The 15148-nt window shown below is 39.0% G+C and overlaps 1 protein-coding gene across 1 annotated transcript in view; it reads left to right on the forward strand.

The window, feature by feature from the left end:
- Window positions 1-15148, forward strand: part of HUWE1 (HECT, UBA and WWE domain containing E3 ubiquitin protein ligase 1) — a 157473-nt gene that overhangs the window by 59248 nt on the left and 83077 nt on the right. Inside the window, exons 7-17 of the mRNA XM_044911725.1 lie at window positions 174-251; window positions 1298-1345; window positions 1427-1495; window positions 2098-2197; window positions 3485-3585; window positions 4069-4219; window positions 4339-4466; window positions 5064-5204; window positions 5423-5528; window positions 8691-8792; window positions 9279-9359. Coding sequence (XP_044767660.1) covers window positions 174-251; window positions 1298-1345; window positions 1427-1495; window positions 2098-2197; window positions 3485-3585; window positions 4069-4219; window positions 4339-4466; window positions 5064-5204; window positions 5423-5528; window positions 8691-8792; window positions 9279-9359 — 1105 coding nt within the window. The remainder of the gene's footprint in view (window positions 1-173; window positions 252-1297; window positions 1346-1426; window positions 1496-2097; window positions 2198-3484; window positions 3586-4068; window positions 4220-4338; window positions 4467-5063; window positions 5205-5422; window positions 5529-8690; window positions 8793-9278; window positions 9360-15148) is intronic.

Consider the following 15148-nt stretch of genomic DNA (forward strand, 5'->3'; position numbering starts at 1 on the left):
TTTTGTGTTATTATAGGACATCTGACCTCTGCTAAGACGAGGGGTGAAGGCACTATAGCTGCTGACTACACTGCTCATTCTGCTGCTACAATGAGTTGGACAAATGGTTAGGACTTTGAAGGAAGATTTGGGGAGAAGATGGTATCTGATTATTTCATGTGCTTTATACACAGAAATACCCACCCAGTGCAACTACACTACACTTTGAATTCTATGCAGACCCTGGGGCCGAGGTCAAAATCGAGAAAAGGGTGAGTCTCATTCAGACTTGTTCTGATAGAGTCTGTGATGGACTTCTAGGACTCCTCAGTTAAATGAGAGGATGGTTTTGAGCTGCATGCTGCCCTCCCAAGTTAAATATACCTAGCAGCTTCTCAGGAATAACTCTTCATAGGTTTGGATCTTATATTGGAGCTGCTGAAAGATAGGACTCCCCTATGAGGCATTGCCATGACTTGTGTGTTTTTCTCCGTCTCAGTTGAGAATTCCAACATTCAGTTTAATAGTCTGGATAGTGATCACTCAATTTTCTCTATTAGCCAGTTTGTAAGAAATCTATATATTGCTTACAGGGTCCTGCTTCAGTTATCTAGTCATTCCATATTCTTTGAAGAGACAATAAAATTCAGTTTTGTTTATAAGTAGCTTAGTGAGTAAGATTTTTTCCCTACCTATAGCATAATAAATAATCTTTCTAGATTGTGGCTCCTTGAAAACAGCTGTAGTACATATCTAGAGTGGAAACCATTTTCATGAATTTGGTCTTTGCTATGAATACAGAGGCTGTGGGAATTAAGTTAGGTTTAAAAAGGGATAAGGAAAAGAGACAAAACAGACAAATACAGAGAACAAACTGGTGGTTGCTGGAGTGGAGGTGGGTAGAGGGGTGGGTGAAATAAAGGGGATTAAAAGTACACTTACCGTGATGAGCACTGAGTAATGTGTGGAAGTGCTGAATCATTATACTGTACACTTGAAACAAATATAACAGTGTATATTAATTATACTCAGTTAAAAATAAAACTTTTTTAAAAAGGATAAGGAAGAATATTAAATGTGTCTGACTATGTGCATTATATTTTGATACTATTGTCTTCAAAGAAGCTTTCTTGAAAATATTCCATATATAAAATGGGTATTTTGGGGGACTCTAAAGTTACCTTGATTTTAAGAGCATTCAGTTAGGCTTCAACCTAGGGTGACATTTTGGTTTTCAGACAGCTCTCTTTTAGTCTTATGGAAAGGGAAGCTAAGGTATTAACAGTGACTTCTAACAACTCTGTCTTTTTAATTTCAGACAAGTAGTAACACACTACATTATATTCACATAGAGCAACTTGACAAGGTAAGAGGAATATTTGACTGTTGGCTAGTTGCCTAACATTCAGTTTACTTTTTGTTCCTAACCAATTTTTTTCTAATGTAGATTTCAGAAAGCCCTTCTGAAATCATGGAATCTCTTACCAAAATGTACAGCATTCCTAAGGATAAGCAGGTATGATAGGTCCTCATTATTTATCTAAAGGGTGTGGTTGTTACTCATGTAGATTAATGATACTTGCTGGGCTGGGAGACAGCATATCAGAAGAGTCAGATCATGGGTAAATTAGCCTCTGTGAACCTTCGTTTCCTCATGTTTTATGAGACCAACACCTACTAAATTCCTAGGTAGGTTCTCAGGAGAGATTGAGGAAGACATAAGCTGCTTTACTCATGCAAATCTGGTGTTAGTATCTCAACACTTTACAGACGAAAGGAGAAAACATTTAGTTCTGTGGGGTTTTTTTCATTGTTATGGTGATAAAATATTTGATTTGATTAATAACAGTCAGAACTTGTGCCAAATGTCTTCAGCTTGTTGCCTATCAGTATAGTGATAGTTCTTGGCTTATGTTGGGATATTGGGATTCTCTGAGCCTGTGTTTTGTGGCTCTCATTTTGTCAGGTAACCACAGAGTAGAACTTTTCTGTTTGACACCTTAACAAATAGCAACAGTAAACCATTTTACCAAATATCCCAATAGGTAAGATTTAGCCCTCAGAAAGTACATTCACCGTTTTCATTGGTTTCCTAATTTAGGTCTTATATTCCTACAGATGCTGTTATTTACACACATACGGCTGGCCCATGGCTTTTCTAATCACAGGAAACGATTGCAAGCTGTTCAAGCCAGGCTGCATGCAATATCTATATTAGGTAAGAGAATAACACTACAATTAACAGGCCCTGATTAGGCAATTTAGACATGATTTCCTTTGAGCTTCATCTGTGTCTTTGTTGCTGTGAGGCTTATTGTAGTTATCTAGGTGGAAAGTTAAATTGTAAAATTATGCCTGCATTTCTAATGTTCACTGTATTCATCATTCTTGAACTCCTTAATGTTGTATTAGAAAACAGTGTAATACTTACAGACCTATCACTTTGGTTTAGTCTTGATTTTGGCCCTTTTTCTTTTAGGTGGATGTTCAGGTAGTCCTCTCTCCTGGCCCCTGTTCTTCCTCTTGCCATTTCATCTTCCTCTTCTGTCCCGTCAGTAGTATAATTTCAAAGTTAATTTTCAAGGTATTCATTAAGTCAATACTGTGCATTTTACTTTAGGGTAATAGAAAGGACACTGGTTTTGGAATCAGTCCTGGGCTCTCATCCGGATTCTGCAGATGATTAGCTACATGTTTATGCTTTTGGCCTGTTTCTTCATTTAATATTGGGACAGCACTTAACCTTATAGGCTGATACAGGGGTTAAATGAAAACCGGTAAAGCACCTAGCACAAGCTAGGCACATAGAAGGTATAAAATGGTAGCTGCTGTTAATATTACCAGCTTTAGTTACGTTATTACTTGTTTGTCTCCTCTTTTAAACTGAGTTCCTTGAAGTGAAATTCATAACTCTTCTTTTTGTACTCACACCTAGCATAACTTCTGGGGCGTTAATGGATACATGTTTGTTAAACTAAATGAATGTGCTCAAATCCCTTAGTTTGTACTTCAGGAGACTATGTCTACTATTACCTCTGTGTGGGATACACTGAAAGTGGATTACACTCATTCTCAACTTTTACTCCACAATGTCATATGTTTCTGACTTAGTCTGCAGTAGTCCAAATTCTGTTCTTTACAGCCTGTATAAGTGTTTCCAGTGAAAAACAGAAGCAGCACATGAAGGACGAAAATGGAAGTCTATATCCAAGGCATAATAGTTACTATATCAAGTAGTGATATTATAAAAAATTAACTCTTCACACTTCCATTCCCAAAAATCCTTGCTCATGACAACCAGTACTAATAGGAGAGTCTGTAGTTTGGAGAATATTTAGGGCTTACCACCATATTTGATCAATCTTCTAGAATTCAGTGATTCTGCCCTCCAATGCTGGTTGGAAGGGAATCTTTTCCCAGAACCAGTAGGTGCCAAAAGGTTTGTCATTAGGCAGTGGCTTGACCACTGCCTTCTTGCCTAAAGTGTTTATTTCTCCTTTTGCAGTGTATTCCAATGCCTTGCAGGAGTCAGCAAACAGTATCTTGTATAATGGGTTGATAGAGGAGTTGGTAGATGTCCTTCAGATAACAGATAAGCAGCTTATGGTAAGTATTAACATTCTCCTGTGTATGTCAGGCTCATGTGTATTTATTTTCCTTTTGGTTTTTCCCAGGGGTTTAGAATGAACCCCAAGAGGGAAGCTTAGCTCTTTTACTCTTCCTCTTCGGATATTTAGCTGCAGAGTTAAGTGCTGGATTTTCAGTGTTAGTCTCAACAGACCTCCATCTACCCCAAACCATTATCAGTAGAATGACTTTAATTTTGAGTTCTGGGTATTAGCAACTTGGTTCAATCATCTACCTTTTTTTTTTTAGATTTATTTTATTTATTAGAGAGAGTGAGGGGGAGGTGCAGAGGGAGAGGATCTCCAGCAGACTCTATACTGAGCACGGGGCTCAGTCTCATGACCCTGAGATCATGACCTGAGCCGAAATCAAGATTTGGACACTTAAACTGACTGAGCCACCCAGGTGCCCCAGTCATCTACTACTTATTTAATACATCACGTTTACCTTCCATTTTCATAGGAGATTAAAGCTGCTTCTTTACGAACATTAACATCAATTGTCCACTTGGAGAGAACTCCCAAACTCAGCAGTATTATTGACTGTACTGGAACTGCCTCTTACCATGGATTTTTGCCGGTACTTGTGCGGAACTGTATCCAGGCCATGATTGGTAAGTTTTGATGATTGTTACTTTAGATAGCAAGAACTTCACCCTTGCTTTTGTCAGTCTTTGTTTAACATCAAATTCTGAGCTTGCTTTTTTTCTGTCTCTCCCAACCTCCCATATAGATCCTTCCATGGATCCATACCCTCACCAGTTTGCCACTGCTCTCTTCTCTTTTTTATACCATCTGGCCAGCTACGATGCTGGTGGTGAAGCCTTGGTCTCCTGTGGAATGATGGAAGCCTTATTGAAGGTGCTCTGCTTTTTTTTAAAAATACATTTGTGGGGAAATCAACTAAGAGCAGGGTGTAGAGTTATAGGTTTGGAATGGTTAATAGTGAGAGCAGATAGCATAAGAAAGTTTACCCAGAAAATGTTATTCTTAATTTTTCTAGTTTGGCATTCTAGTTATCTGTCTCATTAACAATTTTTAAGTGAGGCTATCTCCATTAATAAGAATTGATCAGTCTAACATGGTCTGAGAGTCAGGAGGCTCCAGTTACTAGTCAAGACTAGCCATATCTTATTACGACCTTAGGCTGTTACCCTAAAGAAAAAATATGTAAAGGTACTTTGTAAATTGTGCTATTAAGGTAATTGGCTTTACTGTGTGCTTGGCTTTTTTCTCCCTGAATATTTCATTTAATCCTGAAAAGTAATTTTATGTCCCCATTATCTCAGGAGGTTGAGTCCCAGAAGTAATAGAGCTATCATTTGACAAACACCTGTTTCTTTTCTCCCACACTGTACTTGCCTCCCTGAGATCTAGACTGCATGTTTACAAAAGAATTATTCACAGTTTTGTGTCTTTTCATTTGATTGGCTTTGCCTTTTTTTCTCTCCTCAATAGGTCATAAAGTTTCTTGGTGATGAACAGGACCAGATAACATTTGTCACCAGAGCTGTCAGAGTGGTTGACCTCATCACCAACCTGGACATGGCAGCTTTTCAATCCCATAGTGGACTTTCTATCTTCATTTATAGACTTGAGGTATTATTATACAAGGAGCACTTTGCGTAGACGTACCCAGTAAGACCTGAGCCTAGGAATCCTAGTATCCTAATAACCCTAAAGAGCCATCTTTGCCCTTTTCTGTTTTTAGAAACCAGTTTTATAATCTGCCTGTGACATTCTTTCATTATAATTATTTTTAACTCCTGGTATGGTATATATGTAGGATTTTCTTACTACTTTTCCCTTGATTGTAGCATGAAGTAGATTTGTGTCGAAAAGAATGTCCATTTGTGATCAAGCCAAAGATCCAGAGACCCAGTACTACACAAGAAGGAGAAGAAATGGAAACTGATATGGATGGTAATTAACAGTTACTAAGTCAGAATTTTCATTTTCAGTAAGAATTTTCATTCTTCCTCCTCATAAATTCCAAAGTGCACAAGTGACTTGAGTGTGTATTTTCAGCAACAGAACAGTGTTTTTCTTTTCTTTCTTTTTTTTTTAAAGATTTTATTTATTTGACAGAGAGAGAGAGAGAGGGAACACAAGCAGGGGGAGTGGGAGAGGGAGAAGTAGGCTTCCCGCGGAGCAGGGAGCCCGATGTGGGGCTCGATCCCAGGACCCTGGGATCATGACCTGAGCCGAAGGCAGACGCTTAATGACTGAGCCACCCAGGCGCCCCCAGAACAGTGTTTTTCTATGTAAATGATTTGTGTATTGTTTTTCATGAGGATAACTATAAAAGGAGGAGGCACAAGTTGTTGGGAATAGTGATGGAAGGTGAAGCAGATAGTAGGGCTGCAGTAGAGCCCCCCCAGTCACTGTGGGATGTTAATCTGTTTTATTTCAAGACTTAATAGCTGTTTTCTAAGTATTGGTTCATTATCTTCTTATTCCCACTAAAATGTAAGCTCCATGAGATCAGGGTACTGTTTTTTTCACTGTTCTTTCTTCAACAGTGCCTGATATATTGTAGGTGTGTAAATATGTGTTTGGGAAAGATAAGGAGAATGTAGACTCATTAGGGACCTTATGAAACTATCAGGCTATTTTGAGAAGGAAGAGGAGAAGTGACAAAGTTGTTGAATAGGCAACATGTTTTAAATCATGAAGTCAAAAAGCTAGGCAACCAGATATTCTTAATCTTTGGGTGCATCATCATGTGTGTTCTTTTTTTTTTAATCTCCCTGCCCCCCCCCCCATGCATAGTTCAGGATAATAGTAATAAAGAAAAAAAAATTCCCCAAAACAGCTTTCTTAGAATTTAAATTCTTACTTTGGTGACCCAGGATGTCATTACGTGAATCTGTTATCATGCTTATGATAAAGGTATTAAAATTTATAATGCTTTCATTCTTGATACTCAATACCCATAGGAAGCTGTTCCTTTTTCTCTATTGTTTTTCCTGAACACAGTTATTTACATGCATTGCTGTCCCTAGGAACTCCTTTACCCAATTTCTATCTCTGGTTTATTATGGGCAAGCTGGCATTTGAGTTAATGGGTGAGATCCCAGAGTGTTGATTAAAATGTGACATCTAAATAGAAGACTATTTAAAAGCCTGTTTATTATAAATCAGGTATTGTCAAGCTTGAATATGCATAAGAATAAATTAAAGTTCTTGCTAAAGATGTAGATCTCAGGGGTGCCTGGGTGGCTCAGTTGGTTAAGCATCCAGCTCTTAATTTCAGCTCAGGTCATGATCTCAGGATCGTGAGATTGAACCCCCCACATCAGATTCTGCACTCATTGTGGAGTCTGCTTGCGATTCTCTCCCTCTCCCCCTCGCTCCGCTTGTGCATAAATAAAATTTTTAAAAAGTTGTAGACCCCATCTGCAATGTTTGATTCAGTAAGTGTGCAAGTGAAGACCAGGAAAATCCATGTTTTTAAAAAATTTTTTTAAAGATTTTATTTAGGGCGCCTGGGTGGCTCAGTTGGTTAAGCGACTGCCTTCAGCTCAGGTCATGATCCTGGAGTCCAGGGATCGAGTCCCGCATCGGGCTCCCTGCTCAGCAGGGAGTCTGCTTCTCCCTCTCCCGCTCCTCCCTCTTGTGCTCTCTCTCTCTCTCTCAAATAAATAAATAAATAAATCTTAATAAAATAAAATAAAGATTTTATTTATTTAGAGAGAGCATGTACAAGCAGGGGGTGGGGACGGCAGAGGGAGAGAGAGAATCTCAAACAGGCTCCCTGCTGAGTGCAGAGCCCTACTTGGGGCATAATCCTACAACCCTGAGATCATGACCTGAGCTGAAAACAAGAGTCAGATGCTTAAACAACTGAGCCACCCAGGCACCCCAGGAAATCCACATTTTTAACAACCAATCTAGGTGATTCTGATGTATTTGTAGAGAAAATTTTATATTCAATAAAGTGGTTACAAAACTATGAGTTTGTGCTTCCTGTATATAAGTAGGCACAAGTGTGTATGTTTGTATATGTATAAAAAGATTGGAAGAAAGTATTTCAAAATATAAACAATGGTTTATTACTTTTGGAGCTTAATTATATTTTATAAATTGTAAGAAGTAATTATCTTGTACTTTAAAATTAGAAAAAGCTCTACCTACAGTCTGCTACCCACCAGTAGTGTGTGAAATTGCATGTTTTACTTACCACTATTTTTCCTCCCACATTGGTGGCTGAGAAATATTGAAGGGGATTTCTTTTGAAGGAATGTTTTTAACTTGCATGTCTTAAATAACTGGTGCTGTTAAATACCTTTCTGTTTGTTTGTGGAAAGCTTACATTTTTATTTTGGGTCTCAGTATCATAATCTGTCACCATTTTTATATCATTTATCTCGCCTTAATGGGAAAAAAAATTTCTCAATCGTTCTTTTGGTGGTGCTTTTATTCTAACTAGTTTCTTTATCATAACTTTTACTTTAGTTGCAGATGTGACTATGGAAACTAGTCCAGGCTCATCCATCTCTATGGAGCACCGGCTAGATGTTGAATTAAGGGCATCAAGTTCTAGTAGCAGCACTAGCCTCTCCTCTGGCTCTGGCCCTGGCCCCCGTCCTGGTGGGTAGACAAGTAGATACCCAGTCTTTCACACTGAATTACTAAACTAGTCAAGAAGGTACTTTGGGAGCAGCTTCAGTGGTACACTTGGAGGTTTGCTTCTTAGGACTATACATGTTACTTTGCCATTCTGGTGTCCATTTTCTCATATTAACATTTATTTCATAGTTTTCCAACTGTTCACACGTTATTTTATCAAAGCAGCCATGTCAGAGATCAGATAATATCTAAAACAGGAATTGAGGATCAGAGAGTTAATCTTCTTACTTGCACTTTTACTTCAGTCTTTTCATTTTAGTATTAGTTTTGTGTAGTTCTTGGTGATTTATTTTCCCAGTTTTCAAAGCTTCCCAATATCCAGAGATCTTCACTTCGAATGTCTGCTAGTGTTGATATAGTGTATCTGCATCTCTTAAAAAATTGTTTTATGTGCCTGCTCATTGTGGTCTAATGGTGAACTCAGTATAATCCTCCATCTTTCTCCCTTGCCAGGAGTCCAGTGTATTCCACAAAGAGCAGCACTTCTCAAATCCATGTTGAATTTCCTCAAGAAGGCCATTCAAGACCCTGCTTTCTCAGATGGCATACGACATGGTATTTGATTTTAAATTCTTTCTTGAAGGATGTTTGACTCTCTCCAAAGATTAGTTCTTTTGATACTGATGCTACTCTTGTAGTAAGACAGGCTTAAGAAAAGGCATGCCATTTTGAATAGCTTTTAGTCATTTAGTGTCACTTTTCCTTGACCTAAGGATTCTCTAGCTATTTTCATAATGATTCACCCATTTTTTTTCCTTTTTCAGCTTTTGACTCTCTACTCACTTCTAGCCTGCTACTCCACTTTGTCTGTGTCTGTATTCTTTTGTTCTTTGACCCACTGTTAAGAGGCTATTTCATGGACAAAGAATAAATAATAGAATATGAGGAGGAGTGAAGTAGAAACCATTAGACTGGAATCAACACAGGAGTTTGTTTACCACAGTGGTGGTATATATAATATATTGCTCCATCATCTCTACCCATCAAACTACTTCTGGACTGATCATATTCTCCTTGATGTTCACTTTTCTTTTCTCTTAGTGATGGATGGTTCTCTCCCTACCTCCCTGAAGCACATCATCAGTAATGCAGAATACTATGGCCCATCACTCTTCCTCCTAGGTAAGTGGTATTGATAGTTGGCTATACCAAGCTGGAATAACCGGGCAGCGTTCTCTGTATATTTTATATCTTTATAGTGTTTTACTGTCCACTTTTGTCCTCTGTGTTATTATGTATCTTTCTAGTTGGTGATGAAATAAAGGTCAGAATTCAGTTTCAAATATCCATTTCTTTGAATGCCAAATATACCTTCTATAAGCAGTATATTATAAATCATTTGTGATACGCAATATTGTACATTTTGCTGTACTTAACATTGCAAGTGTGATAAGCATGTCTTTATTCAGTGGTCAGTCCCAATCTTGGTCTGGAAAATTCAGTCAGCATGGTTTCCATTCTTAGCACTGAATGTCAGATCCACAAACTGTATATAGAAAATTGTTTCTCGCTGTAGAAAATGCAGTTTGGGAAGCTGTGGGTACTTTGTAATCATTTGTAAAAATGCCTTGCAATTTTATGTTAGCAATACTCTGCGTATTGCTGTTGTTAAAACTTCATTTTTATTAATTGTCATTTATTGAGTGCCATACATATTCAGGACAGTGAGATACGTCAGTTTCTAGAATTCTCCTTAAAACTAAAGGAATGTAGTGGGAAGTGTAGAAATAAAACCTCCTTGTACCAGTAGCACATGTTTTTTTAATACTTTGGGGTATCTGGAGGGAGTAGTTTTGGCTACTACAATTTAGGTACTTGTCCCCTTGCTGAAGCAGATTCGGGTTTTTATATTTTAAGTTTATATCCTGTGACCTTGCTAAATTCACTTAGTAGTTCATAATTGCTTTGTTAATTTCTTAAGATATTCTGTATAGTCTTCTCATCTACAAATAGTTCTTCTTTTAATAATCATTTTGCTTTTTATGGCTTACTGCATTGGCAAAGATTTCCAATACAGTGCCAAATAGAAGTGGTGAGAATGGGCCTCTTCACTTTGTTCCCGAACTCAGGGGAAAGCATTCAGTATTTCACCACTAAATTTGAGGTTAGCAGAAGGTTTTGTTCCTCTTTATCAGGTTGAGGAAGTATTCCCTTATACTATAGCAACTCCATCTTGACATGGAGAGACACCCTCCCAAGTTTAGGTTCATATGGCAGAACTCATGACAGCAGTCTTTGGTACGATTGAAGATTTGTTACACAGGTGGAGAAGTCCCAAGTTAAGATGCAGGGAAGGATGGCTCTCTCTGGGAGAAAGTCCCAAAACAGAGAGAAAAGCAAGTGCACAGTCATCAAGGGGAAGTTTAAAGGAGGCAGCAAGAGGACATGTGTGCTTATGGGGTGGAGGCAGGGAGCAGGTGATCCCTCAGAATGACACAGGAAGCCAGAAATGAGACTTAGAGCACTAAAGCAAACATAGTGGAGGTCAAAATTCCTTCTCTAGAGTCTTAATTCATCCTTGCTGTTGGAATTAGCATAGTAACCTTCCTGGTTTACTATAAATAACTTGTACTTGAGAGGGACCAAATTTGCAAAGCCAACTCAAAATAATTAGGCCAACAATTATTATTGTAGCTCCATAAATGATAGTGTAGAGCCTTTCACTGTAGCCAGAAGGAGACAGCCAGGAAAAAAAATTAATGGGGGCCTGAGAATCTCTTGGCACATTTTTTAGTGTAGTTGGCTGTTTATTTTGTTTGTTTGTTTTATTTGAACTATTCTGGATACCTTATCTGTATTATTGACCCATATGCAGCAGGAAGTCCCCTTTAAGGCACAAACGCCACCTTAAAATAACAGTTTAATACCAATCTGTTTTAAGATTTTATTTTTTTATTTATTTTAGAGAGAGAAAGTGCACACACGTGCACAAGCAGGCAGTGGAGTGGGGAGAGAAGGGGGAAAGGATCTCAAGAAGACTCTGCACTCGGTGTGGAGCCCAATGCAAGGCTTGATCCCACGACCCCAAGATTGTGACCTGAGCTGAAACCAAGAGTCGGACGCTCAACCAACTGAGCCGCCCAGGCAGCCCCAATCTTTTTACCAGTTATAGCAACTAGACTTCTTTTTCCCTCATTAAGGGCTTCTAAGGCTTGAGCTGTTTGGTTTATGTGGTTGGCCAGGAGTTGTGCCATTGTGTGGGTAGCCTCTAGAGGAAGTATCTATGTCACAGAATTAAAAACACCTAATCTTGTGCCCATTACACCAAAGACGGTGATGCAGCCCAATATAAAAGATAAAAAGATGGCCCAGTGCTCCCTTTTGTGGCAAGACTTGATGAACAAGCTGGACATACTGGTTTGATCTAGGGTACCTGGATACTAAATACCCCTAAGACACAGGTCAGGGTGTATGGATTAGAAGGGAGCAGTTGGTGGAATAGAGTGTATGGCCTTGCTGAATAGGAGTTGTGTCATTGGAGATCCAGTAGCCCAAGGTGCCTGGAGGGTGGAGTTTCTAGTGGCCAAATTATATCAGAGCAGACATGCGAGGGCAGAATAGTCCCAACAAGAGGGACATCATTGTCTAGACTCCGGATTGGTGGGGAAGGCTAGGAAGGGCATGAAGTCAGTAAGGAAGCTCTGTTGAGGTTGTGCTGTCCTGCTGCAACAGTTCTGTGATAAAACCAACCAAATAAAGATTCTGACTCTTCCCAAATTCAACCTCTGACTCTTCTACCCCACTTTTATACCCAACTGTATCCCTTTCTAATTTCCCCAACTGCCTTTCCTTCTCTCGTTTCTGTTCCTAGACTAGCTGATGCCAACGCCGTGGTGGTGGTTATTTAACCAGAGAGGATGGCAGATAGTCAATATGAATATGAAAACCTCCCAGGGGACAAGAGTTATTTGTATAACATTGCCTGGGCTTGGTCATCTGTTAGCATTGCTAGAGTTTTAGTGCTCAGGTGACCTTCTCTGTTACCATTATATAAATACTGTCTTTCAAGTTGAGGAAGATGGGAAATCTTGGTGCAGTGATGGTGGAATAATGGATAGTGAAATGTGAGACTGTCAGATTAAGGAAAGTCAGCTGATAGGGCCATTGGAATTGTGACGAGTGTTAGGGCCACCCATTACAGGGGCAGTTAACATTTGGGGCTGTCACCACTGAGGCTGGGATTATCAGTTGTGCTGAAGTCATCATCTAGGATAGTGGGTTGATGGGAGTCCTGGCCTAACCCCAAAACTTTGATGGAAGGTTTTATACATTTGAGAAATAATTACAGAAGTGATTTTGAGTATTCCTTTGTCTCTAGGAGTTACAGAGTAATTTCTTACTGGGAACTATGGACTGATTGAATATCCCCAAACAGTTGAGGTCACAGCATGGGGATAAAGGAGCCCAAGTAGTTTGGCATTGAGTCGGAATGGTAGATTCCCAGACGCAGGCCATGAGCCAAATCTAGCATTTCTAGGCCAACCAGAACCAGAATGTTCCATAATATTTTCAGACCTGTTGAGATCTGTAGGTCTTGGCATGTTGGAGGTGTCGGTTTATTATGGAAGTCACAGGCATTGTTATCCCAGGTCCTATAGTGGTATAAGGTGGATCCAGAGCTAGCATCCCTACTTAAGAATGTTAGTACTTGGAACTAATTTAAGGTCTTCCTTTACTTTTTAGAAGAACCATAAAATTGTAGGTGTGGGAACAGTCAGGCACCGAGACCTCCATTTACAAAGGGGGACCTCCAGTTAGTGAACCTTTAAAACTATTATATTGGGAAAAGACTTTAGCAAAGACTTTTTGTGGCATACAGAATAGTCTGAAAGGGCAGAGGCCCTCAATTTTCAGTGGATCCCATTCTGTTACCCACTTTAAATACAGGCACCAATCTAGCATAGGTTGCACCAAGATCAAAAAAGGGGCAGTGTCTTTAAGTGAGAAGGGATTCTGTTTGGTTATAGATTCATACATGGAAAGTTCCTTTTACGGCTAGAAAAGGAATAGGGAGGTCCTCGTTGCATTTTGTTAGGATGTCATATGACTTAAAAGGTTGAGAGTTCAGGATAACTAAGATAAAGTGGGTAAAAGACCCATTTAGGAGGAACATTGTCCATTTTTTTTAAATTTAAGAGCATGCCCTTAAGTAGGCTATTATGTTTTTGTGTTAGGTCTGCTGTTTGCAGAGGATAAGACAAATCAGAAGTTCCAGGTGATGCCTTGTTTTTATTGCCTGTGCCCAGACTGAATGAATAAAATGTGTACCCACATCAGGTCAGAGTTATTTGGAAGCTAAAAGGAAACTAACATTTAGTGAGGCCTGTATTAAGTGTTGGCAGTAGCATGGCAGGAGGGATAAACCAAGAGTAGGCTTGTGTAACATTGAATCTTTGTGAGGGAATAGTAACTTGCACCAGCAGATTGGGGCAGTGGCTTAATAAAATGAATTTGCCAGTCAGAGAAGGAGTATTCACCCCTTTGTATGGATTCCCATTGCCATGATACCAATGGCAGGACAGGGTGCAAAGATCACATTGGTAGGCTAGCGTTTGGGCCAGGGCCAGTAGCATTGGATGCTATGGCACTGAGCCCAAATTTTAAGGGTCTGGAGACTGAGATCACTGGAAGTCTCATGGGACCTGTTGAGCTGAGGGCAGGGAGTAATATCTGAGCTTATTTGAGAAGTGTGAACAAGTTAGTCAGCTAGGGCATAAAAATGAGGTTCCTGTGTGGCAACCTTGGTATGAGTTGAGACATCAGACTTTAATTGTAATACGTAAAGTCTAAGCAGCAGTATGTTCCCAATGTAGAAAGCCTGATAGGGCATGATACTGAATGTGGTAATTTTTGAGCCCATCGACCAACAACCCACTGAGGCTACCCAGTTAGCTACCATCTGGGAGTCTATAAAAATATGAACAGTGGTCATACCTTGATTGAGGTGTCCTCCAGTGCCAAAATAACTATGGTCTGCTCTCTAGTTGGGCTGACTCTTGAAGACCCATCCTTTATCAGGAGTGACCTGGTCATGGGTTGGAAAGCAGCAACTTTCCAGCAGGTTCCATCACATGTGATTAGTGTTACTGCCATCTGTAACATAAATGGACTCCGTTTTTACTGGAGTTCCTATTCAATGAAGGTGTGTCCCTGTGCTTTTAAAGACAAAAGCCGGAGGCTGTGAGTTCACGTTTTGACTTATTTTGGACCTTTAACTATAATTTACTTTGTCTACTCTTCACATTTTAAAAGATATTTTAGGTGTTTAATCCAGCTTTTAGTCGTTTTCAGCAGAATGATTTATTAAAGTATTGTGCCTTTTTATCTTGAAGAATTTTCTATGTTGGTGTATTTTTTTGTGATCACCAATATGTTTGTTTTTCTTTTTCCTAGAGTCTTGTGTCTTAATTTTTTTCATATTCTGAATCTTACACTAGCTTTTTTACTCCTTTTTTGGTAATGGTTACTCTTACATTTTATTGACATCTAAACTTCAAAAATTTCTTACTCTGTCTTCTGCCAGACTGGACAACATAAGATCTTCAACCTGCCTTCACATCACCCCTTTCTCATCATTTTCATTGTCCTTTTTTAGTAACTCTTTGACTTTCCTTTTCTGATTCATGTTTCAGTTTTGTTGGAGTACATCTTTGGGTAATTTTTAAAGTGTCATACTTCTTTTCCTTTCAGAATTTTGTGGACATTTCTCCATTGTCTTCTAATGTTACATATTTTAGGTAACCATGATGTTAAACTGGTTCTTGTTCCTTTGTAGGTAACTTCATTTTCTCTTTGCTCTAGGAGTTTACAAATTTCACCAGGACCTACTTAGTTCTGTTTCTTTTCAGTATTCTTTCATAGCACTTGGTTAGGCCCTTTTTAAAATCTGATAATTTTTTCTTGCTTCAGGA

The sequence above is a fragment of the Neomonachus schauinslandi genome, chromosome X, assembly GCF_002201575.2.
Source record: "Neomonachus schauinslandi chromosome X, ASM220157v2, whole genome shotgun sequence".
NCBI classification, from domain to species: domain Eukaryota; kingdom Metazoa; phylum Chordata; class Mammalia; order Carnivora; family Phocidae; genus Neomonachus; species Neomonachus schauinslandi.